Source organism: Pholis gunnellus, assembly GCF_910591455.1.
Source record: "Pholis gunnellus genome assembly, chromosome: 4".
NCBI classification, from domain to species: Eukaryota; Metazoa; Chordata; class Actinopteri; order Perciformes; family Pholidae; genus Pholis; species Pholis gunnellus.
The window spans coordinates 17,962,652-17,988,457 of NC_136530.1; the positions used below are offsets into that span (position 1 = coordinate 17,962,652).

The following is a 25,806-nucleotide window of genomic DNA, read 5'->3' on the forward strand; positions in this document are numbered from 1 at the left end:
TTCACAATCTGTGTCCTATCATCATTGTTTTGGCAAATACTCCAAGGTATAACATCGTACAGAGAGACAACAGAGGAAAAGTCGGGGTTCATTAGGATTCATCACAGAAAGGGCAGACGCTTTGTCAGCATCGAGGCAAAAGACAAAGTGCAGACATCTAAGACAAGTTTGAAAAGCCTGCAGCCACCCAGAGAAGGCCTTTGCTTATAGAAACAAGAGCTATTGGAAAGAGCAGACGAAGACGAGAGAAGCAGTGGAGATGCGATAAGTCATCCCGCATGGGGCTGGAGTGTCACTCAGTATGATCTTCAATAAACAAAGCATCCCTGTCTTTTTCAGAAACTTGCCCTCTATCAAAAAACACTCAGCAAACATGAGCAGACAAAGTGCAGTCACCACAAACACAGAAATGAGACCAATACGTCAGGACATGAAACATAGCCGAGATAGAGCAAAGCCCACAGGTCAAGAAGCAGCAGTCTGTCTTCATTTAAAGGACAGCGGGGACTCTTCTGGGGACAGCAGAGAACACCATTTTGACAGAGAGGACGAGGTGGTTTGAAAGATGAGGGGAAAAGGCTAAAATAGCCATCTTGAAATAAAGTGAAAGGCTGTGACACTGTTGTTGTGCTGCCCAGACATCCATTCCCACTTTAATCCCAAACCCCTGATGAGATCATTACTCAGTTTTCATATAACCCCAGAACAGCTTTTGATAATATCTTCTTCAACAGATTTTTACAGTCCAGGATTCAACAGATACACCTCATAAAATACATTTATAACTTGTCTCTGTTGGGTGCTTTTGGAGATGAGACTTTCAACCTCTTGATGTTCACAAGCGATTCTCGGAATTTACTTAATTAAATGGCAAGGTCGGTTGTTTAATTAAGGACCTGTAGCTATATATTGGAAACACAGGGCCATTTTGTGCGACAGAGGGCGGGAGAGAGCTTCACATCTAACTATCACGTCTTGCAACTTGCTGTTGAATTAATTCTGTCTGTTTGCTGCATGCTGCTGTATGAAACACAAAGTCACCAGTAAGTGCCTTAAAATCCCCCCCACCAGCTAAACGTCACATTTAAAGCCTTTTTTTTTAATAGACCCGATTGGTCGATTGTTTTTAAGTAGCAATGATGTCAATATTTCCGATGTCACGTGAAGGCAGCAAGCGTGGAATTCTAATTGGAGTCAGACTTTCAGCGCGAGGAGTGGCTTGTTCAACTTCTGCTTCCCGAGACCACGGAGTCATCTTCCCACCAGATGGTCGAGTGAGTACTTCAGCAAACAACTGAGCGAAACGATTAGTTTGGAAGAGTTTAAAGTGGCGGACATATATACTGAAGCTGAAGCCATGTGTGTGGAGTGTTCGCGGACGTCAGTTTAAGGTGGGTGAAATGAACACCTGGAAAGTTGTTTTCGGTGTCAGTCATGTTGTCGCGCTCCGTTTCTTGTTAAAGCGTAAAAACGTTAACGTTAGCTCACTTTCCTCACTGCGTGGCCTTTCTTGTAAGTTCCTACTCGGTGTTGTCTTTATTTTAACAGGCTAAATCGTCTCCTCATAAGTTGTTTTGCTGTTTAACGAGCCAGGCGAGCATGTGGTGGCATGTTGCTACTAAACTGACTAACGCTCATTTCCAGCTTTCTAGTGACGTTGTGTCATTTCCCAAACAGCCATCACCATGGAGGATGTTTGTCACCTCGCGACTGAACTGGAAATAAGTTTACGAACTTGCAGCTTCCATAATTTTCCTTTTAAACGAAAAAACGTAACGACGTGACAGTTTTAGGTCCAAAGTATTGCAAATAGTGATTTTTCAAGATATGCATTACAAATCCACCAAAAGTTACAGTGAAAAACAGGACACAAAAAAGAATATATAAGGATATACATAGATACATAACACTAATAATGATGATGAATATTATTGTGAAATTAAATATATTTTCATTAAAATAACTGGGCAGCTTTTCTCTACTTTTACATGTTTGTGTGTATTTTTCTGTCGTGTGTTGATCAAGCACACATCATTATTCTACAGAGGCTATGATTACAGAGTATACAGCCTTCAGTGATGGTGTTGCTGCCACATGTTAACTGTTGCTTGTGACCTCTTTCCCCACGCAGGGTTATAGGGTTGAGTCTCTAATGATGGTTCCTTCAAATGAAGCGTTCTTCAGAAGAAAGTCTGGTTTGCACTTTAGAGAGCGTCCCTTAGTTGGACAGGGTGCGTTCATATTGAAATGGTTATGGTTTATCTCTAGCATATGTGACTAAATGACGACACAGAGCTGCTTTATACTTGCAGTACTTTTCAACTGTAGCTTTCCACACAAGGGAATACACATCTTCTGCTCAAGAGAGTCAAGTAACAGCATTCATAATGTTGCAGGTGTTAGTGCAGACACTTTGCTGTGTCATCTGTTACAATGAGTGCAATGTGTGGTGGTAAAAACAGAGCTTCCTTTAGGATTTTTAACTTGAATGGCTAACACACACACACACACACACACACACACACACACACACACACACACACACACACACACACACACACACACCGTCTTTTGTGTGTGCGTGGGGGTTTGTTATCTTGATGATGAGCTGTGATTTAGATTTTAAAGAAACGTGTGATTGCTCTCTCTTCATTTTTGAAAATTGCCACACATCACTCCTCTCAGCAACTCAAGAGATCTACACTAGCAAAAGTCAAACTCAACAGATATGTTAACACAACATGTACATCGATTGATATCGATCAAATGAAAAGTGAGAGAACAAGCATTTGGTACTTTCTCTTGCAGTTTTGTTCTTACAACAGGGAGATCTCAGTTCCTGTTGAATTTTCCCGTCAGTGTTTCTTGATTTTTGAGAAGCTATTGTAGAACTCTTCGTGGTTAGAGGCCCTGACAATGAACTGTGGAAATGTAACTGCAGTTTGGCTCAGTGTTGTTGGTATTCCTCTTTGTTCATCATCATTTTCCAGCACAGTCGGCAGCTTTACTGTGCATTTCCCAGCATAGGGATGGCTTTCTTCCTCTTTACTCTGGTAGCTATAGCTGCTACCCACATTTCAAACACCACAGGAAAAAGAAATGATGTAAAACACGCAGACGGGGTCAAAAAGTTAAGTTATCGTTTGAAAAAAAATCTTCCAACGGGCTAAGGGACTTTGAACACGGCGTGATTCCAGACTTTGTAGTTGGTGCATCAGAAAGTGCTGCACCCTCAGGGGGTGTTGGCGCACTATGCTGTCTGGAGTTAACAGGATGATGCAACCAACCAAAATGATGCGGTCAGCTTGAGGATTTTGGGTGAAAACGCTTCAGTCAGTGAATGAGCTCATAGGTTAATAGGCTCGTATGCAACAGTATGTGCAGAAAGATCACATGGGAGGTGTGGGGAATAGACCCAGTGTTACCTGGCCCACATAGGATGAATCCCTTGGGCAGTGGTTTAAAGGTGCAGGCTTTTATTTGCACACAGCATGTTGAATGCCACTGTGTAGCTTAGCATTGTTGCCGATGAGCATTTTTCCAATGGAAATTCCAGCCAAATAGCCATCTGATAATGTGGCCACACAAAAAAGCCGGCAACATGAAGAGGGCTGCAACTACTGATTATTTTCATCATCGATCAGTCTGTCCATTATTTTCTCGATTCATCTTTCATCGTCAGATGTTTTATAAAAGTAATTAAAATGGAGGTCTGTAAAATAAAGAGCATTAGTCATCAGCTCGCTGTCATAGGAGACTAAAAACACCTGCCATTCACATTTTACAAACTGAAACCAATTCCTTTGAGGTCGTCTTTGCTAAGAAAGTTACTAAAATAAATGATAAATGATCAGAATTGCTGCCAATATATTTTCTGTTCATCCAATAATCTATAATTTGACTTACCATTTCTGCTCTAGAACTGACAGCTTCTACATTTATGGCAACTTAAGCGTCAACAAATAGATTTAAACCGTAGAGCATTGTTTATGCGAGTGCTTTTCCATCTGCGTCCTCGCAAAAATGACTCGATTGTGTTGAACGAACGAGTGAAATAAGATGTTTCTGGTGGGCAGACGTGATGGTGTGTGTGTGTGTGTGTGCGTGTGTCAGTGAGTGTTTACTCTTGCTTCCCAGCTCCAGTTTCAAGTTATGAGGCGGGACAAAGACAGTATTGTATGACAGCCGAAGTCTTGCGCCGTCTATCGGTAACCATGCGCGGCAGTGTTCCGCCTTTGCCCAACACGAGTCCTCGTCAGTCTCCAGATGTTTTCAACCCCTTCACCCGTAGCGGTTGACACAGGGATCCATCATGTGGCTCAGTCTGGCTCTTGTTAGGACCGCCAGGCTGACGGTCATGCATGGCGGCGTTTCTCTGCACCGTGTGCAGGACGGGGAGCGTTTACGTCCGCCAGAGGTATGCTGCACATCTAGTGTCCCAGTAACCATAACTTTGTGAACGCAAAATGATCTGTTTTCATTGCTCGGTATCTAAAGAAAGTTAAATATTTTTGAGCTTCATATTCTTTGATAAAAGCCTTAATGCTTTAACTCTGGTTATAGATTCACCTCATCATTTTGGATATGGATTAGAGCTGAAACAGTTCGTCGATCAACAAAAAATGAATTGGAAACAATTTTGATAATCAATTAATAGTAACAACAGTTTCTCTGCGGCAGTAACATGACACCTTATTGGCAAATTGATGACGGATGCTGAGCAAACCACAGGAGGTCCTTACTAACCCTGATGTAAATATTTCATGGTATGACTGAAACACTTGTGAGAATAAGCACCTGATTGCAGGCTACATTGTCATCGTAGGGTCCAGTCGACGTATATTGCATCACCCCACAGTCGTGTCGGGCATTACACACGAGCCGTGTCAAGTCAGTGTCCCGTCGGCTTCTTTTCCTCTGAATGAATGCCACTCTGTGTCAATAACCTGCGGGATCGTCACTTCTCTGTTCCTACAATCTGATAACCACATTTCTGCTGATCCAGTCCTGAGTACTAACGGCAATATCTTCTATCACATAGGAGAGAGCAGGAAGACGGTGTGTGCGTTTTTGGTGCCCACCCAAAAGCAACAAGGACAAACGGCACTAGAGCAGCTGCATTAAAGGTGACTGTGCTCTTAAATATATCTAAAGTCATATCTGATTTTTTTTTTAATACATTTTTTCCTAAATTCACCCTGATTATTAGAATTTATCTCGGCAAGGACACAAGTCTATGCACCAATCTGATATCAGGTATTGGTATAATACATCAGCTCATTAAAGCTACACAGGAACAACAACAACCGGTCACTCTGTCCCCGCTCCGTACATCCAGCCCGATCTGCACTACACACCTGTGGTTAAACACTCTCATGTACCCTGTTTTGTTTCTCTGATAATGCTACATTGTGAACAACTCATTTCTGTTGAAATGGGCAGGAGGAGCGCTAGCTACGTTAGCTGCTGGTGGGCAGCACAGTCTTGCTTGGGTAAATAAAGAAGCTCAACAGCTGTCAACGGAAGCTCCATTGAGTAACCTTATGATGTGCTCAAGGTTCAAGGCCATTGAATAACATTTGTATTTTGCTAAGGTAAATTATACCTTTTATCATGATGAGATCAAATGTAGGTTTTGGCAGAGGCAACTTAAATGTAACCTGGGTTTTTGTAATGCAGAGGCACCATATTGTTTCCTCCCCTAGAGGGCACACTGGTGCAGTTACTAGAAGCTTTGGAGGAATCGGTGGGATTTGCCCCAAGAAATCATTGAGAATTATGGAAATCCATCAACAAATAGTACACCTTATAAAAACGTAGATACATTATTTGTGACCGGTCAGCAGGGAAGTTCCTATCCATGCTGCATGCCGCTGAATGAGTATTTCTTGGAGTGTTGATGAGCAAATAGCCTTAGGGTTGGCTGGAGCCACTTGAAGTGTCTATAATTACCACTGAGATCTGGCCTAATTGGAAGTGACACACAGCATCAGGTGGCTTAGAGATGCAGGTTACCGATGGCTAAGTCATAGAGAAACACGACACCCGGCTAAATCATTCTCTTTGTTCTTTTCTGCTTAATAACAATCTGGTGTTAATCTGCGCTCGCTTGAACCAAAGGTTTCTAGCACCAGCTCCTAACCATTAAGGTCAATTTGGACGCTGAGCGGATTAACTCCTTTTGTGTTGCTGTTAGCACGGGTTAGCAGAGAGGACAGCAGACGATCTCCAAAGGGAGCCGTGTTTTCATTCTTTACATGAAATTGGGACGGCGTGGCCGCGTGCGTTATGTGTAGGCACGTGCAGGAAGCGAAGGTGAACGGTGTTGTGCTGGAAGAGCTGTGTTTGCTCCGGAGAGTGATCGGGAAACGTGAAATGTCCGTCGTGTCAAACTGTCTCAAGTGCATCAGAATGGGGAGAGGCAACAGGTATGTGGGCCCGGGCATTGATGTGTCACTTTGCATTGACTTCGATTTAATGAATTGTTCTTGTTTTAGGTGTCAGGAAGCATGTTGATCTGTTCTATAGCTTTAAATAATTCTCATGGCAAATGCATCCCTAAGTTTCACAACATGCATGGATAAACTTATCACAGAAAACATGTCCAAAGAATATCTTAATTCTGTAGAGCTATCATATATTTTCTTTTCAATAAGTTCATGAAATTTCTGCATCAAGTCTGTTTTGAAAAAGGCTCTCTGCTGTCGAGATGTAATACTTCTGTCCTTACCACCAAGGTGTATTTAAGTCGTACTGGTGAATGATGAAGTTAAGTTAAGGCAGCATAACATTGGATTGAAATTAATTACTCTTTTTTTTTTTTTTTTAAGCCACAAATTGGTCATTAATACGTTGAGAGGGCAGGGTAATAAATGCATGACTCATGCAGGAAATACAACATGGTTTGTCTTATTTGTTTGGAACCGCAGACCAACAAGCCTCAAGTCATAAACCTGTAATTATTCAAATGAAAATTGATGGCGGCAAATGTAATTTGTTTTCGTATGATATGCAATACAATCAAATTATATCTCAAAACTCAACTTAGCATATTTAATTTCTGTGCGTTTACTGTAGAAGAAAAGCGATTTTAATTCAGCTTGTAGACGTAAAACTGTAAATGGGTCTGATTACAGAAAGGAAAGTACGTTTACTGTCCTTCAACTGGAACAAATTACATTCAGCTCTTGAAGTTGTATCTTGAACCTGCAAATGAAGCAAATGCTGGATGTCCTGTGCGTGACTGGATTTGTTTTACAACCTTATGATGTAATCCTATGGATTCACTCCTGTTTCTTTTCTCTTTTTTTTTTCAATACTGGCAGTTTGATGTTGACGAAAACGGATGATCTTGTTTTTTTAGGAAGGGTGTGGAGACCGTTCAACGTTAGTCATTGTCACAGATATGAGTTTACTTTGTGTTCATGGTTAGATGTAAGGCACAGCGTCATTCCTTCGGCCCACAACAGACAAGAAATGCTCCGTCCTATTTAGGATTTCTAGTTCATGTCTGTGACTCCACATGGTCTGGACTTCTCTCTGCTTAATGTGCTATTTCTGTATCTATATAGTTGCTTAAAATTGCAGATTATAAATTGATCGATAGAACATTAATTAACGAAGGTTTTAATAATTGTTGTTGTCGTCAGACATTGAGTGGTTTTAGCCTCTCAAATGTGAGGATTTTCTTTGACATTGTAATTGTTCATTTGATGTAAAGTATTGAATATCTTTGGGGTTTGGACTGTTGGTGGGACAAATCAAACAATTTGAAAATGGAAAAATAATTCTATATTTTCTGACATTTTATTGAGTAAACATTGATCTAAAATGTAATTAACTGATCATTAATAATAATTATTTATAGTTTTAGCACTTTTTTTGACTCACCTTTCCTAGTCGGCAATACTCTCTCGATGTGATGTATCAAATGTTCATTGTGGTGATGGGCTCTTCCAACCGCTCTATGTGCAACACATGAGAGGGTCATTGCATCTATGTCTATACATTTACGATAAGGAAGTTAATTTGTAATTGTAGATGTCCATTAACAGCTCCACCTGCACTACGAATTCTACTATTCAAGCTGTTTTACCTCAAATATTCTATCAATGTTCAAAGTAATAAATACACTAAGCCTTCTTCTGGGTATACTAATGTAAAGTTGGGGTATTAATTACGTTCCTGATGCTTATGGAGTATGAATTATTTCCAAAATGTCTTGAGTTTTGGACATAGAGTTCACATTCCCACTTCCCTGCAGGATGGAGTCTTCGTGTCTGGACCTGGCTCTGGAAGGCGAGCGGCTCTGTAAGGCGGGCGACTATTGTGCCGGTGTGTCCTTCTTTGAGTCTGCCATCCAGGTTGGAACAGAGGACCTTCAGATCCTTAGTGCCATCTACAGCCAGCTGGGCAATGCCTACTTTCACCTACAGGAGTACAACAAAGCCCTGGAGTACCATCGCCATGACCTCACACTTACACGGTAAACACTTTCACAAACCAGAATAATTCTTTTGAAACCAAATCCTCCTTTTTAACCCTTCATATGGATCGGACAACCTTGAGAAATACCTGGAGATCCTGTTGATGTAATATTCAACCGTGTAAACTAGATTTATGTCGGTCCAACGTGAGGATTTTAGGATCCAGCTCTCTAACAATATATTCTAAACAACGCCACAACATTTAAAATCCCCATCTCCCCCTCCATGATTTACATTTCTAGACTCGATCTCCACTGTATCGCTGCTTGCGACTGTAAACTACCTGTTGTGTTTTTGTACTCGTACATTTGAGTCATCCTTTAATATTCCAGTCTAAACATTTCCCAATGTTTGTGTTTTTTCTCCTTGTTGAAATCCCAGAACCATTGGAGATGAACTTGGTGAGGCAAAAGCCAGTGGCAACCTTGGGAACACATTAAAGCTTTTAGGACGGTATGATGAAGCAGTGGTTTGTTCCCAAAGACATTTGGATATCACCAGAGCCATGTATGACAAGGTGGGTCATATTTTACTGATATTTTAGAACTACAACAAGGAAGTTAACTCGTTAAAGCTGAAACATTTCTTTAGTCCTGTCATCTTAATAACCTGACAATGGATGGCGTTTTACTCTTCTGTAATTGAGAAGTTCAGTCAATGACTAAAAGGCCCATTTGCTTTGATTAGTGTGAATGGATCCAAATTAGTTTTCAATCGATGCCACACAACTCGCTCAGCAGCCACAGAACAGTTTTGGCATGCGTGATGACGGCGAAGCGTCGACGCAGCAACATCTAGAATAGTTTGCCAGCCCGCTTGCAAACGCACGCAGTTCTGGCGTCAGTTTATTTTAAGTATATAATTACAGCTCTGGTCACTCTTGTTTCCGTCTGTGAAAATCTGGTGTGCGTGCTGTAGGTTGGGCAGGCTCGAGCGCTGTATAATTTCGGGAACGTTTACCACGCCAAGGGCAAGAGCATCTGCTGGACTGGAGCGGAGCCAGGAGAGTTCCCAGAGGAGGCCAAGATAGCCCTGAGGAAAGCGTCGCAGTACTACGAGTGAGTTTGTATCACCAAAATGTTTGTTGTTTTGCATTTATTTAAAACATCCTCAGACCAAGACCTCGACTGCAGAGTCACAGGTTTGTTCCTCACAATAAACAGTGTTAGTTTTAGTTAGTTTGTGTCATGCCAAACATCTGGCCCAGCCCACATGGGATTACAAGGAAATGGCCTTTTTTTTTTTTTACAAATCATGCATCTTCAGGTAATACTCGCACAAAAACAAAAGAGTGGAAAAAGTTACATTATAAATATTTCAATCTTCTTAGAAAAATTCCAAATTATTTGTGCACTGAGATGAACTACCTCCCAGTTTTTTTTCTGATAAATGCCTTTTTCCCCTCATCTCTCAGGTTTTCCTCAAAGTAATTTAAATGTTTCATATGTGAACAGTCAACTCAATCGTTGTGCATCATCCATATAAACAAAATCAATATCTGTTAACAGTAAGTGGCAAAATACCAGATCTCAGCTGGGCAAATATAGCGTTTTGCCTTTTAAATAAATAATGTACAACATAATTCTCAGTACCATATTCATATTGTATCATCAGCCCCACTGCTCTAATCTGTGTAAATGTTCCTCTAGTTTAAAGTGTAACCTACTCAAAGCTGGTTGGTTTTGTAACAAAGAAGTTGTTTCTGAATCACACATTGGCTGCCTCAACTTTTACATTTTGTCAGTGCCAACAAGTTGTTGATTAAGTTGTTCTCTCTCTTGTCTGTCCAATCAGCCTGTAGGTAACATCTCTGTGAGAGGAAATACTGCTGGCATGTAGCCGTGATGTTATTATAGAGTATATATAATGTTTAGTGTGAGACTTCAGTCTTGACCCTGGAAATAGTATTTTGACAAAATAATCTCAAGTCAAGGTCCACTTTTGAATCCAAGTATGAGATAACAGGTGGTGGTACTTTAAACTGCGTACTGGCCCATTAACTCAGTGAAATGTATTATTATTCTGTCACGGGTAGAAACACTATCAGGCCTCGTTAATTCATTAAGAGGAAAGGAAAGGATTGCTTCTGCTGAGAGGCCTGAAAATTCATCCTGAAAACACCTTTTCTATGAAAACTAAGTGTTTCTCTGTTGTTGTTTTTTTTTACAAAGAGCAAACCTCTGTCTGGTGAAGGACTTAGGCGATCGGGCGGCCCAAGGTCGTAGTCATGGTAACCTTGGCAACACATACTATCTTCTGGGTGACTTTGACAAAGCTGCAGCTGCACACGAAAAGGTAAGCGGCAAACACGTGTGTCCTCGGTGTCTGCCACACATCGCCTGCTTCAAGTTGGCTTTGCGCCCTGTGTTTTTAAAGGCAATCAACGAGTTGATATTGGACACATTTTGTTAAAGGAACAGCGTGAGAATTACTGGCATCTAGTGGTGAGGATGCAGATTACAACAACTTATCCTCACTCCTCTCTTTCCAAGCGTGTCAGAGAACTACGGTGGCCTTCAGATAGGAAGAAGTATCTCTAGGACTTTATTACTACGAGGAGATACGCTTATCAATACTCCTCTTCTTCATCACTAAATAGTTGCTTTTAAAAAGACAGAGAGAGCAGAGGAGATGCACGCTGCAGCATGATAATAAATTACACCAAAACATTAAAAAGCACCATAACGTCTGGGCTTATCAATACTCCAGTCTTTAATAATTGGGCACTGGTGTCTGTTCCATTTTTCCGGTACCCATCCCCACCTTCACGTAACGTAAACATGTGAAAGGTTCTCACCAGAGCCAGCGTTCATGTCCATGTTACACACTGTTCTTTGAAGAGGATGTAGACGTTTTTATCCACAGACCTTTTTGTTTTCCTCCGTCCTTGTGATTGTGAAGGATGTGTCCGTCCTGATTCCCTTGTAATCTGAGTAATGTGCCCCCTACTGTTTGTCCTGTTGGCAGCGGCTGCTCATCGCTAAAGAGTTTGGGGATAAGTCTGCTGAGAGGAGGGCCCACTGCAACCTTGGCAATGCTCACATATTCCTCAGCCAGTTTGAAGTGGCGGCGGGTCATTACAAGTGAGTAAACACGTGAGGCTGGAGGCCTTCCTCACAGCGTCATGGTCTTTCATACGCGGACAAAACGTGCACTGATATCGTTTTTCATTTTAGCACAGTCCTGAAAAACGTTTTCTTTCTTTTTTTTAATTTAATAAATTGGTGATAACATACTATAATGTAATTGTAAGCAGATATGTCTTTATTAATGTAATTTATCAGCAGATTAAACTCCTCCTGTGGGCTGCTGTATGAACATAAAATTAATGATAATATAGTTAAAGTTAGAATATAAAATACATCATCACAGTAGAAGTTTGCTGACAAATACTTACTATACAAATACAAACACTTGATTTACGTTTATTTTATTTAAGAAGCGTTAAGAAGCACATTAATTAACATGAGCCACCATGTAAACCTACCAGATTCAGCCGTGCAGGCTAATTTCCCTGGGAGGTTGACGGTATTAAAAGAAAACCCAGAAGAGCACATAAGCACAGAGTCATAAATACGTAAGCACAATTAAATGCACATAAGAACAAAACCATAAGCACAATTTAAAGTGCATGAGCACACAAGGAAATAAGAATGTCCTTAAATCTGCTTACAACTACTTGAAAAGTGTTCCTGTTTTGGTTATATAAAGAAGACAATACAGTCATTTATAACAACCACAGACCTGTACCGACATGTAGTTGCTCAGAAGCCAGTTGATTACATTCCAACATTTTAATCCAGTGTTTTCTTCATATAGAAGGCCTTGGGAAATTGCAACAAAGAAAGTCACAGATAAGCATCATTCTCCTGCTCCCACCCTAGACATTCTTTGACCGTCTTCCTCCTCTTCTGTTTCGCCCTCAGGAGGACTCTGCAGCTGGCCAGGCTTTTGAAGGACAAAGCTGTGGAGGCCCAGGCCTGTTACAGTCTGGGCAACACATACACACTACTGCAAGACTATGAGAGAGCCATTGATTACCACCTCAAACATCTGGTCATTGCTCAGGACCTCAATGACAGGTATCGGCAATAAAAGCCATTTGTTGTCAGCGTCTTTGAGGTGTAATGAGAACGTACAGTTTTGAACTAATTACCTGCCAACACCCATGAAGCGACAATTAAACAGCAAAACACTGAAAAGTAGAGATTTAATGTCATTAACACATAACGGCTATGAGTTGTTAGAAAAGATGCAAAAAAAGATGCAAAAATATTCAAATTCTGTGATTATTGGTTTTGAAGTAGACCTAGGGTTCTACTTATGAGAAGAACATTTATAAACCCATATAAATATTCTTCCCATAAGTAGAAACCTAGGTCTTCTTGAACAAAGTTATACATATTTGTACCCTCTGTGAAATGTGTGCACATACGTGAGATTAAATTTACTCAAAATATGGACTTGTTGGTTTTAAGCTGTACCAGCTCATGTTAAGATCAGGTTTTTGGGATTGCACTGTGTGAAAGTTTGATGCCCTTCCCATTGTTGCGTAATCTCAGCTAAAGTTGATCAGCCTGTTTCCCTCTGTGTCTTGCTGCAGAGTCGGTGAAGGACGAGCCTACTGGAGTCTAGGAAATGCCCACACCGCCCTGGGGAATCACCAACAAGCCATGTACTTTGCTGAGAAACATCTGGAAATTGCCAGAGAGGTGACTGTTTACTGTTTACCTCCTCCCTCATGGTGCAATCAGTAGCTGCCATCAGGCCACACCCCCCTCTAGTGGCTGCATGGGGAACAGCAGGGAATAATGTATACATTCATTAAGGAAACGGCAAAGCCAGTGTAAAAATGAATTACTGAACAATAGTTTATTTTGTCTTTGTTTTGTAGTCATATGCTTACATTAGCTTTGATGTTGCAGACTGGAGACAAAAGCGGCGAGGTGACAGCCAGGATGAACTTGTCGGACCTCCGGATGGTCGTAGGCCTGAAGTCCAACATTCACCCAAACATCTTCCGCAACTCCAACACTAATAGCGCTGCTCTGCCAGTGAGCTACCAGGGTTACCCCAGCCTCCAAGGTAAATTTGCACTCCCCAGGAAAGCATGTCATTTCCACAGCACTGCTGTGCATCCTCTCACATGTACTGTAGGTGACGTGGTACACAGTCCTACATGAACGCAAACAATGCAGTAAACTCCACAGGGCACTTTTTGAAACACAGTTGTCCTGTAGTTGTGAAAGTAATGGATAAATATTAAGTGGCCACGCTATTGAATTGTGTATCTTTTTTTCAGGGGTCAAGTCTTCAGTAAGGTTAAGAGACAGTGCAGAGAACCTTGGACTGAGTCCAAGTCCTGACAAAAATCAAACTGGGGATTCATCTGCACATCCGGTATGTATGAAATTACTTCACTAGGCAATTAAAATGGCACTCTGCTTGTCAATATACATTTAAGTTATTATTTTTCATTCATTTTTAGATAATCTCCGTGGCAAATAACCTGGTTAATTCGTTTCAACTAACTGCTGTTGTGAGAGTGCACTAAAGTAGAGAGTGGAGTCTTCCTGAATTTGGTGCTTAGCAACTGTCTTAATTGCAAGATGAATTAAGTCCGCCTCGTGCTTCTGCTTCAGGAACATGTGGGCCAGCATGAGAAGAAACCTCTGTTCTTGTCATGTCAAATTATAACAGTTTCCTTTTCCTCAAGAGCCTGTTCACCCAACCCATAGTGTTACCATGGTTAAAACATTAAACATGAACTAAAATCTCTTTTGATTCTTATTTGAATGTACAGGACTGGGAAGAGGATGTGTTCCCTGGATCTTCAAAAAACAACACAATCAAGGCTTCTACGAAGCTCTTCCTCTTCCATCGGCTGAAAAGCAAGAAGCAGAAGAACCCCAAATCCTCTCCCAAAGACCAGCATGAAAACCGCACCGAGCACTCGGCTCCTGAGCTGGAAGCACCGGTGTCTCCTAAGGTATTTCTAAATACACTAGATTATCCTGCTCACTCATAACATCCATGGAACCCACAAGATGAGCAATGATGAATCACACTCGACAGATTTAATGTCACGTGTCATGTAGCCTATGACACAGGCTCACGGATTTGTTCCACAGACGTTAAGACTGCATGAGGAAATGTTTCTGTGTGGCAATGTGGGATGGTGTTTGACTCATGCGTTCCAAAACAATGTCAGACTCCAGTTTGTGTGGAAAGAAGTCCAGTTATGTCAATTTCAAAACTGATAGTTAATGAAAATGCCTTTTGTATTACAAACCAGACAGTGGTGTCAAAATGCCCTCTGTGTAAACACACACACACACACACACACACACACACACACACACACACACACGTATCATAAAAGTGCTTTGCAAAAGAACAGACTTATTACAGCAAACTTGTATCGTCAACTCATCCTCCACATTAAAATAGTTGGTTCTTTTTTTTCTTTCTTCTTGTGCAACTCCTGTTTTGCAGAATGATAAACTATGAAACTCCAGCTTTTACTATTTTCCCGTTTGAAAGTTTGTTTTTCATTTGATTTCATTTCAAATCTTCCTGCAAGTAGAACCGCACTGATGTAGCTAGCAGAGTGTAAATATTTGCAGATAAAAGCAGTACATCTGTTTCATCAATAGTTAGAAAAGTGCTCATCACAATTCCCCAGTGTTAGGAAATCGACTATATTGAAGAATCTCAATACGACAAATCGACAAACTGTTTGAGCCCAAAACTAAAAGGTAGAAGTGACTCAGTTTGTTCATGCTGTTAACCCTTTCTTTCCTCTAAACGCCTGCGGACCAATAATCTGAAGCCTTGTTCTAATGTTATTAAGTCCATTTGTTTTGTTTTTTAACCCTGTAGCCTGGATCCCGGGACACGATTGGAGAGGATGGCTTTTTCGACCTCCTCTCTCGTTTCCAGGGCAGCAGAATGGACGACCAAAGGTGCTCCCCACTGGATGGCCAGAGCCATCTCACTGCTCCTCCCTCTCCCTCCTCCACCCCACCTGTAGCTGAAAAGAAACGTGAGTCAGCCCCTTGTGTTCACACCATATGTAATAGTATAATAATACAGTCATTTGTAATTTTCTTATTAAGCTAAAGTTTGTCCTTCATTAAAGACGAGCCAATTAGTCGTCATATTTAGAGTCTGCCCTGGTGGCAACTCAGTTTTTCTCCTATGGTGTGAATGCAGCATGTGTCCTTTTGTGTTAAATGTTGTGCACTCCTTTGTGTTGTTTGTGTCAAAGAAGGCTTAAAGTAATAAGCCACAAAGAAAATCTGTGATTTGAGTATCAAACACTCGTTGTTTCTTGCCATGAAGTGTGTTGTAAAAGGTGTGTGGTGTCCTCCTCCACTGAGCAAAGTGGCTTCTATGGACCTTTCCTTTTACTTTCTGCCCATCTTCAAAGTAGTTATTGTTGCACTCCTTTTTGTAATGTCATGAATCCAAGCTTATCACAGCATGCATGGGACATTTCTTTATAGCAAGTCTATGGGGAGTGTGATGCTCAAAAGATGGATTTTGGTTGTCGCGTTGCTTTTAATTTCCTTGAATAACTGTATCCCAGAAACTTCTCATCCTTCTGAAACTTAGTTTTTTCCTACAATTCCGAATGAAATGCTGGTTAGACTAGTAAAAAGTTCCAACTCACGGTTACCAGCACATGTAACGCACCATACACCATTTGTTCGAAATCCCACCCAGATAATAAGTACCTCTGTTTCTAGCTATTTCGGAGTGCGAAACGCCGTTGCAGGATCCTGGTCATTTCCTGGAGCAGCTGGCCAGCTCCCAGGCCCGTCGGCTGGACGACCAGCGAGTCAGCCTGAGCCATTTTCCTGGCTTACGTCTCAGCACCTCCAACCCGCCTCGTACACCCTCCACCTCCAGCACAGATCAAGTCCCCCCACAAGGTAACCAAATATTGCAGATTTTTGGTCCTCTCCATCGCTACTCACTTCGTGGCTAATACTCGTTTCTTCTCCCAGCCCCGATCTCCAGCACAAATACGGCTCACATACCCTCCCTGTACAGTCAACTCGAGGCCCGCGCTGAGCAGCCTGAAGGGGATGACGTCTTCTTCGACATGCTCGTTAAGTGCCAGGTGAGGAAAAAGAAAGCCAGCATGTTGCCTGCTGCCCAAGCATACAGTATTTAGTTTTCCACATTACCGATATAACGGGACAGTGCTTTTTGGAATAATACACTTTAACTACACTACATTTTAATTGAGATGTCCTGAAAAGAAGTACATAGTTTAATAATTTCGGGGAGAAAAGAGCTGATCCATTAAAAACGTTATTCTCTATGTATGTTTAATTGTGTACTTCTCTGTGGACTGACTAAAATCATATATTTAGGACCACATTATATGGTTCTTTCTAGAAAACGTCTTAAATGATTGAGCTTTATCCTTTTCATACACTTCTTTTGAAAGTTATAGATGTTTTATTGGAGAGAGTTCAATGCATACTTTTTTTTTCCATTTACAGTGTGTGTGGGGGGGGGGGGTATATACAAAGTTAATTTAAAGGCAATGTCTACATTTCAAAGGCACCATCTTGGTGCATTGGTATTTATTGATCACACCCAGATAAGCAGATGTATTTCCTCTCAAATACTTGCATTGTACTTACATAGTATAAACGTCTAAGACCTAATTTAGTAAGAGCTTTTCATTTAGTCAGTGATGTATACGTGGCTACTCGGGCTCTTGATATGCATCAGCTCATATAACTGCACTCACAGCCGTCTCTTGTCAATGTTTTAGGGCTCCCGACTGAACGACCAGAGGTGTGCCGCTCCGCCTGCTAAAACTAAGGGACCAACTGTTCCGGATGAAGATTTTTTCAGTCTCATCCTGCGTTCCCAGTCCAACAGGATGGAGGAGCAGCGAGTCCTGCCGCCTCCTGGCGTAACCCAATCAAAACCAGACTGACTCCTTGAGTGAAAAACCTCTGAGGATACGAGATGAAGTGACCAAGCTTCCTTTTTTATCAAGTTGTTGTTTTTGGAACCCCAATACTTGTGCAAGAGACACTATAAGGAATCAAACATTACGAAACTGGTTACTGCGACTGTAAATAGGGTTTTAGGTGTTCAAGACGTACGGACTTGTTTTAAGATGTCTGACAGCATCTCTTGGTAGTCATCACCTTTTGTTGTGGTGCCTCATGCTGGGTGTTTTAATCAAAGACCTCTATCAGTGGCGTCTGCATCAAGACGTTCACACAACGGGGTTGTGTTGTCTGGACTAAAGGCAATCAAGGACATCAGCCAGACTGAAGGGATTTCTGCTTTATGAGCAATTAAGCAAATTGGAACATTGCAGTACATCTTGGCTTGAATTGATCATACCAACAATAACTCGGTATCAAATCTTGTCTTGGGAAATAACCGCTACTACTGCAGTAGTGACTATTTCAGACATTTAAAGTATCTATCGGCCTCCCAATATTGCTTCTCAAGACCTGTATGGGCGGAGTTATTATTGCCATTACCAGAAATGGGAATTTTATTTTTTGCAACATTTTACAAGGAATGAATTAATGTGAGGGGAAAAAATGTAATTTGGGCTTTTGTATTGGAACCTTCTCTTCACAATGGAGAAATAAAATCTTGTGAGTTCACAGTTTACTCATTTAGTCAACCTTGATTTATTATCTTCAGTGTACAACATTGGGATCCTTCCAAATAACATGATTCAAACTTTAGTGTAACAATCTACATATCAGTATAAATAAGTGTATTTAAAAGAAAATGCTCCTTCACATGAAATCAATCTCCTGAGGAAACCAGGAGCATAATGTTAAAGTATATTTAAAGACTCCCACTGAATATATAACAGACAGTTTAATAACCCCACATTAAACGCCTGCTATGCCTCTGAAGTCAGCCTGTTGTGATGCTTCCTGCACCTGAAAGGAGAAAATAGCTCAGCTTAGATTCACTTATGACCAGCAACTACATAGAGTATTAAAAAAGTGCTGATAAGGGACATCCAGAATGGTTGACATTACCGCGTTAGAAAGCAAATGGTGCCAACAATATTAGACTATGAAAGGGCCAGTGTGAGCTGCATTTGACCTACCTGGTAATGCAGCAGTCCAAGAAGCAGCCTTTGTTCTGGTCAAGTCTGTACAACCCAGAATTTGGCAGATCTTTACACCCTGACATGAATTTCTGCAGCTCTGATGTCGGGTTTCCACTCTGCTGCTGCTGCTAAATGAGTAGCAAAAAGTGACGTTAATAGTTTGTTATAACTGTAAATAAAATATTACTCTTCTACAAATCATCCTGAACATTAGGTAGGGAAAATAATAATAGTGGGTTAGAAATATCTAAAAGGCGTAAACATCACCTTAATGGTGTCATAGGTGTCGGTGATGATGGTGATGAACAGGCTGAGGATCATGTAGATAAAGAGCGAAACGAAGCTATAGAGGTAGACTCTGCTGAAGATCCACACCAGGCTGCTCTTCTGCTTCATGTTCTTAAAGGTGGGGTACATGTCGTCTCCGTTGATCAGGGAGAACAGACACTCCGACACCGTATTCAAGGTCCGAAACTAAAACAACAGGTCAAAGAGAAGGAAGGGTATTACTTGTGTCGGTCATGATTAACCAGTCATGGAAGAAGTACCCATTTATTTTACCTGGAGAAAAGTTACAGCACCAGTGTTGAAATACTCAAGTAACTTAAGCAAAGTATGAAAGTATTTCCAAGTAGATGGTACCAAAAGTACTCATTATGCGGAATAGTCAAAATAATCTGTATTACATTATTGGATTATAATCAATGATGCATGCATGTGTGAACTATTTTAATGTTGCGGATGGTGAAGGGTGCTAATTTTAACAAATGTATGTACTGCTGCATAGCTTGTGATTTCTAACCCTCAGGGTATAAAGTATCATACAAGTACCTTGAAATAGTACTTAAGTAAATGTACTTAGTTACATTCCACCGCTGTGATTAACTACTGAAATGAGAAGAACCTGGATTGAAAATATTTTCTGGTTTGGCTTTTATAAAAATCCAGCAGACTTCTCTTTGTATCATGTAAACAAGCCTTACCTTCTCATGATATGGGCCGAGGACAATCCAGCCGCAGAAGCAGTAACTCAGGTAGATTATTCCAGCACAGCAGATGAAACGGATTACATTTGGGAACGCTGCCCTCAGAGTCAGGATGAGAATCTGAAAATGGCCACAGATAGCAACAAGATCAGTAAAGTATCTGGAATGCCAGACACAAGACTGTAGCTTCTCTGTTAACCATTTAACGGTAAAAGAGCAGACGATGAGTAACTGTTGCATTTGCATTGTACGGGATTGTCTATTGTAAACCCTGTGGCATTGGTTGCGGTTGAATTATTGCATTGCATGTGATGTAAATGAATGGTCTGGTCTTACATTATACTTCTTAAAGTATCCCATGTAGCGGATGACCCCGATCCAGACAAACATGGTACCGGTCCCAAGGAGGATGCTGCAGACATCATAACTGGTGAGGACCTTAAAGAAAAAGTGGATCTCTAAAAATGTGACGAATAGACTGAAGGAATACACGTGAGTACATGCACAGTGTAGACAGCTTCTAATATTCTCATAATGTAATATTGCAAAACAATTGCCATGGATCAACCTCAGTCATACTGTGTATAGCATACCCCCATTACCTTCGTCTGGATCTCTATCTTGAGAATGGAGCCAATGATGGTCAAAGTGTCGCTCACGATAATGAGGATGTACCAACCATTCAAAAACTCCAACTTGTCTGACCATGGGACTTGATTACCGCCATGGTTCTTGCAGTAGAGTGTGTACTCCTGTTTACAACACAATGAAATACAGGTAGTTGTACTGTTAATATTTGTAAAGACGTTTTCGATAGATATTATTTGTGACCAATTTTGTGTTAAATATTAAATGAAGAATGTAAGTACATGTATTTAAGTAATGCACCTAAGCCCACATTTAAGGTACTTGTACTTTACTTGAGTATTTCATTTTCACGTCACTTCATAATTCTACTCCACTACAATTCAGAGAAAAACATTGTACTTTTGACTCCATTACATTTATTTGACAGTTACTATACCAACATTTTTCATATGAGAATATAGTGCATTGTCATGTCATAAAGTATCATAGTATAGTATGCCATAATAAAACATACAAATGTCATAGTAAAGTGACATAAAAAAGCATACTATTCCATATAGTGTTTTATAAAAGTTTCATAAAACGGTATGTATAAAATGTCTTATATGGTTAGTCACAAAAATTGTAACAGCAAGGTGTAATATGGCATGAAAAAAAATCTAAATAGTATACCATAAAATTCCATGGTTTAGTGTGGTATGAAACGTCATAAAGAAAGTCATAATATGTCATTTAAAGTCATAGTATGTCATTAAAAGAAGTAAATAAAAAGTCAGTCATAAAAAGTCATAGTATATTTTGCAATGAAAAAGTACAAAATAATTTAATAGTATACTATCTCATTAAAGATTGCCCTAAATAAGTTTTATTATAGTATGTCAAAAACATGGAATAATAAGGTATGTTATGAAAATGTCATAGTAAAGTACATCATTAAAATGCCATATAAATTATAAAAAATATCAAAAAAGAATAGTATGATAGAAAAATAGAAATTCTACAATATAATGTGAATAAATGTAATAGAAATGCCATAAAAAGTGCAAAAAAGGACATTTGCATAGTATGTAAAAACGTGTCTGTTGTATAGTTGTGATAAAAATGTCACAATGCAGTAAGTTATAAAATGTAAAAGAAAAGTCAAAAAAAATGTCACCAAAATATAAGGTTATAATATGTCATAAAGAGGTTATGGTAAAGTATGTTATGAAAATGTCATAGTATACTATGACATAAAAAAGGCCATAAAAATCATGCTTAATGGTCATAAAAATGCCATTAAAAGGTCATAGTATAGTGTTCCATAAAAAAAAGGACATTGCATAGTATGTCAAAAACTGTCATAGTGGTCAGTCATAGCATACCATGAGAATGCTATAGAAGGTCATAGTATAGTATGTCACAGTACAGTATGTCGAGGTTCTTGCATGTGTTCCTCTGTGGCATAGTATGAAATAAAAAAAATCATAATAGAGTAAGTAATAAAATGTCAGTTAGTAATTTAAATACCAATTCATAAAATTCTAACATATTATGTCATAAAAAGTGATAGTATAGCATGCAATAAAAGCAACATAAAGGTAATTGTATAATATTATTAACACTTCCATGAAAAATCAGTTTAAAAACAAATACTGTCACGCACAAATGAGTGAGAATCTTACCCATGCCCTTTTGCTGCAAACATTCTTGTTTTATGGTCAGTTCAATTAACTTACAAACTGCAGTTGAATCCCATTGATCACTGAGCGTGTGCAGAGGGCAAAGGAGGTGATGCACGTTATAATGATGAGGCAGTCAAACAGCACAGTCAGGTATATGTTTGTAGCAGCTGAGGGAACAGAGAGATTAAAACAACTCTCACCTGAAAAGGACGCACATCTTCAAACAGACTTTGTGAGCCTCAAGCTAAGAGAGCAGCCTTCATGAGTCACAGGACACGAGCTTTATTGTGTACATACTAAGTTCAGCTCAGCAAACTTACATGCTCCAGTTATTTTCCAGTCTCTGCATTCATTGATGTCTACATCGTTTTCCAGGTCAACCTTTATCCTGCCGCTGTGCGCTTGGTTGTTGAAAGTTATCTGTTAAATAGAGTCATGTTTAAGGGAGGAAAGACAGTTTTAGAGAAGGACTACATCCTTAAAGTCAAACCCAACAGCTAAACATTCACTTTCCACGCCCTTAACATTTTACGCCTTCAGCATTTTACTATGTTCATAGCAGGCACTGTGTGCAAATGCCTTATATAAAGATTGCTCAAATGTGTGTCCTCGGGTAGTTTCATTAAATAAACACAAGTTTCACACGGTCTCTTTTCATCTGACCTCCTATCTGTGCTGTGTGAACGGCTGCAATGTCACAAGGAATCATTGTCACCATTATGGCAGCAATGAAGTGATCAGATGTGTCAAATCATTGCTTTTAGAAGACGAAGTCTGATGTGATCCTGTTTATTGAGCCATGAAGACAAGTCAAATGACTTACGATAACAGTAAAGTCGTAGCAGTCTGGCAGCTCTCGATGTCTCACCGTCTGTAAATTGATGGCCTTAAGAACAAACGTGATCTTGACAGAAATCATCCTGGAAGACAGAGCTGATGCATTAACTGAGGCGCTTCACATACCGTGTACAAACGAGAGGAGAAGACTTTAGTTATACGTTTGGTGCAAACCTTTTGAAATGCAATTCCAAACGTGGAAGTGAGAGATCATACATCGGATAAACGTTAACGCAATCTGTTAGATGCCAAAACAAAAACAAAACCTTAAACCTGGTTAAGTAATCTGTTTTCTCGAGCATAAGTCAAACAAGCATGCATACATACCAGTTTTCACATGGGCATCAATTTCAAAGGTCTCATTGCCCGGGTAGATGCTACCGTTTCTGTAGAACTCCTCACACACGGACAGGGGGTTGTACAAAGTACCATTTTTCTTGTATTCGTGATTGCCTACTGTGGTGTTGTGCAGATGTCCATACTGGAAATGAACAATTAACATTTGTTACAACAGTTCAGGGTTAGATTAATGCAGTCAAAAATCTACAAAACTAAATTGACAAGATTCAACTAACATGAACAAAGTCCAATCCCATGACGAGCTACATCTTGTCACGGGAGCTTGTTAAGCTCTTTGGTCACACAAGCAAATAGTTATATAATGCCAATAATGATTTACAGTAACGCAAAAGGAAAATGTGTCACATGAATCAAAATAAACTGACGCAACCAACAAATAAAATCACGCCTTCTTGGTGTTCCTTACACGGAAGAAACTAAAAGTAGAGCGAGCCGTCCGTTACCTGTTCAATGATGTAATCGATGTGATCGTAAACATCAGCCTGTCTGTAAACAGCATACGTATCCATGCCTCCATCAACATAATCTTTCAAGAAGAGGTGCTTGAATGTCATCAGATTTTCCTCCTTGAACGTGACAACCATCTCGTTGTTCAGCCCAAAAGACACCAACTAAGATGAGGGGGGGGGAAATCAGACAACTGTTATCAGGGTGGTGAAGCAACACAATTAACACATGTTCAGGTCATGTCTGAGATTTTTACCTGCACAGTAATAATGGCAATTTTGATGATTTGCAGGATGAGCTTCCATGGTTTTCGGCCGCGAGCGTGGTACTTCTCACAGGGGTTCATGAAGTAATATTTGATCTTCCTTCTGACACACTCCACATCATCCAGCTCCTCCAGACACTGATGTTGGTGGTCCGCCCAGGGAGGGGAGCCATTTATGTCATGCACGTCATACAAGTCACTGGGCTCCTCCATATCTACAGTTAATAAAACATGGGTGACTTACATTCAACACAAACTTGCATTACAACAATAGATCAATTTAATGTGAGGAAGAAATGCTAAACTGTTGATCCTTTTTTTTTTGAGAGAGAGATAGTGATTCAACTCATATGTCTTGAGACCGTAGTGAGGGTGTTGTAGTGTTCCTTCCTTATATTGAAGTCTATTTAAGACCTAAAGGGAACAACACTAGATAGAATAGAAACACTTCCTACTATTACCAAATCAAACACACTTGCCCTCCAAACTATGGGCTAAAGAAAAGGTTGAACACTTGATAGTATTAACAAAAACTGATCATTAAACGCTTCAAATGTTTAATTAGACTGTACAGGTGTACATTTATTTCCTATGAGGAAAAGATTAACAAAACAAACAAAAGACATATATGGCACAGGATTAATATGAAGCTCTAGAAGGCTTTAGTTCTACTTAAGTTGTCTTTTCCCACATAGCAAATGATCAAACTGTCTGAGAGAGGAAATGAAGTCAGGTACATTGTTGAATAAAACACAGTAGCTCACATTCTTGAACCTATGCAGCTTCCAGCTTAGGCAAACTATTAAATATGTATTACTTGTCGTGTAGACGTTAAGATTACATCCCGTGGATCATATCGAACAGTAAACAGGAAATAAAAGAAACGTAAAATAAGCCGATCGTTTTACGTTACTTACCAAGGTCGCGCAGAAAGGTTAATCAACTTATTACGTTCACCTGTGTCCAAAATGTCTCGGTCTAATAAATATTCATTAATTAGGCTATTCAAGTTGTTGTTTGACTGTGAGAATCATGACTGAAGTAAACGGACTAAACTCGGTTGAAGTGTGTGTTCGTATGTTGCCTTGTGGGCAAACTCCTCAAACAGGTAACTTCTTCTACGACGGTGCAACGTCATTTTACTGCTAGGACCTGATTGGCTCTTGGATATGTCAGTCAATCCCCCCCCCCCCCCCACACACACACACACACACACGCACTCCTGTTACCACTGGCAACCAACACTAATACCGATGAGCGCGAGGATTTCAAGTTTCAACGGTTTAACGTTAAACGACATTTATCAGTTATAATTGAACGTTAGCTTAACTGGCGTTTAGAAGCTGCATCTCCAGTGGAATTACGTTGACTGCGAATATTGTGAGTTTAACAAAACCTTAACGTTAGCGTGTTAAATAGAAAACAAACAGCTTAGTGTTAAAGCTAACGTATTATGATACTGGGACGTTAAAATAACCGTTGATAAGATGCTTAAAAGATGTATTTGCCCACGGTTGAAAAGACGTTGACAATTGGTGAAAAAGTTAAAGTTGTTTCACCATCTATTTATAGACGTTGAATGAACTTTCACGTTTAGACCAGATTTCAACGGGATTATTTGCAATACTACAATTTGTTGTCCTCTACATTGTGCTAATAATAGTATATCATCATTATCATCATGCTGCTGAACTTTGTTGTGACATTACTTCTTTTATCTGAAACGTGATTATTTCGTTATTCCCCACTCATATCAACTATAACCTTAAAACGGATGTTCACCATAAAAATGAATGTCAGCCGGAGGACTCGATTTTCTTTTCACAGCTAAAGTAAATTTAAACAGACTCCTCATATTCTAGGATCCTTCTTTTAAGTCAAAGTAAAAATGACAGGACGGTTCTCTTATCCTCCAGAAGATGTCGCCACATGCTTTGATAATGATTATTTCAGCGAGACACTCTGGTGTCATTGTGGGTAGTGTGTGAGTTGAAAGGTTCACTCTGACAGTTGGTCAATCAAATAGAAATATATGTAGATAAAAGTATAGAGTTTG

At 40.0% G+C, this 25,806-nt stretch overlaps 2 protein-coding genes across 6 annotated transcripts; one reads left to right on the top strand and one right to left on the bottom strand.

The window, feature by feature from the left end:
• Window positions 1-1,212: 1,212 nt before the first annotated feature.
• On the top strand, window positions 1,213-17,448 carry LOC306694869 (G-protein-signaling modulator 2-like; the record flags this gene model as incomplete). 4 transcript variants are annotated; one of them, XM_079157912.1, is made up of 16 exons in its annotated part: window positions 1,224-1,274; window positions 5,042-5,126; window positions 8,264-8,485; window positions 8,868-9,003; window positions 9,405-9,544; window positions 10,658-10,781; window positions 11,454-11,569; window positions 12,413-12,568; window positions 13,090-13,198; window positions 13,412-13,571; window positions 13,789-13,886; window positions 14,290-14,475; window positions 15,369-15,531; window positions 16,238-16,423; window positions 16,499-16,614; window positions 17,281-17,448. In XM_079157912.1, the coding sequence occupies exons 3-16, from the start codon at window positions 8,265-8,267 to the stop codon at window positions 17,446-17,448; spliced, it is 2,079 nt and encodes a 692-aa protein (XP_079014038.1). In that variant the 5' UTR covers window positions 1,224-1,274; window positions 5,042-5,126; window position 8,264. The 4 variants fall into 4 exon arrangements, with proteins under 4 accessions (XP_079014035.1, XP_079014038.1, XP_079014036.1 ...); XM_079157910.1 differs by having other exon boundaries at window positions 1,234-1,391; XM_079157909.1 differs by lacking the exon at window positions 5,042-5,126 and having other exon boundaries at window positions 1,213-1,274.
• An 841-nt stretch (window positions 17,449-18,289) lies between these two features.
• Window positions 18,290-24,835, bottom strand: LOC306694870 (mucolipin-3-like). Of its 2 annotated transcripts, none has more exons than XM_079157914.1 (14): window positions 24,668-24,835; window positions 23,742-23,965; window positions 23,482-23,649; window positions 23,006-23,159; window positions 22,853-22,916; window positions 22,665-22,761; window positions 22,162-22,261; window positions 21,896-22,008; window positions 20,192-20,341; window positions 19,926-20,027; window positions 19,587-19,709; window positions 18,871-19,077; window positions 18,601-18,728; window positions 18,290-18,427 (listed from the first exon to the last, which is right to left on the bottom strand). In XM_079157914.1, the coding sequence occupies exons 2-14, from the start codon at window positions 23,961-23,963 to the stop codon at window positions 18,388-18,390; spliced, it is 1,668 nt and encodes a 555-aa protein (XP_079014040.1). In that variant the 5' UTR covers window positions 23,964-23,965; window positions 24,668-24,835; the 3' UTR covers window positions 18,290-18,387. The 2 variants fall into 2 exon arrangements, with proteins under 2 accessions (XP_079014040.1, XP_079014039.1); XM_079157913.1 differs by having other exon boundaries at window positions 18,601-18,731.
• Between the last annotated feature and the right edge of the window lie 971 nt (window positions 24,836-25,806).

Bases quoted from the DNA above. Each gene is read 5' to 3' on its own strand.
- LOC306694870 (XM_079157913.1), bottom strand. From the start codon at position 23,963: ATGGAGGAGCCCAGTGACTTGTATGACGTGCATGACATAAATGGCTCC. The intron at 23,160-23,481 runs GTAACGGACGGC...GTTCATTTCCAG, and splicing joins TCGATTACATCATTGAACAG to TATGGACATCTGCACAACAC. The intron at 22,762-22,852 runs GTTTGCACCAAA...TCTGTCTTCCAG, and splicing joins TTGGAATTGCATTTCAAAAG to GATGATTTCTGTCAAGATCA.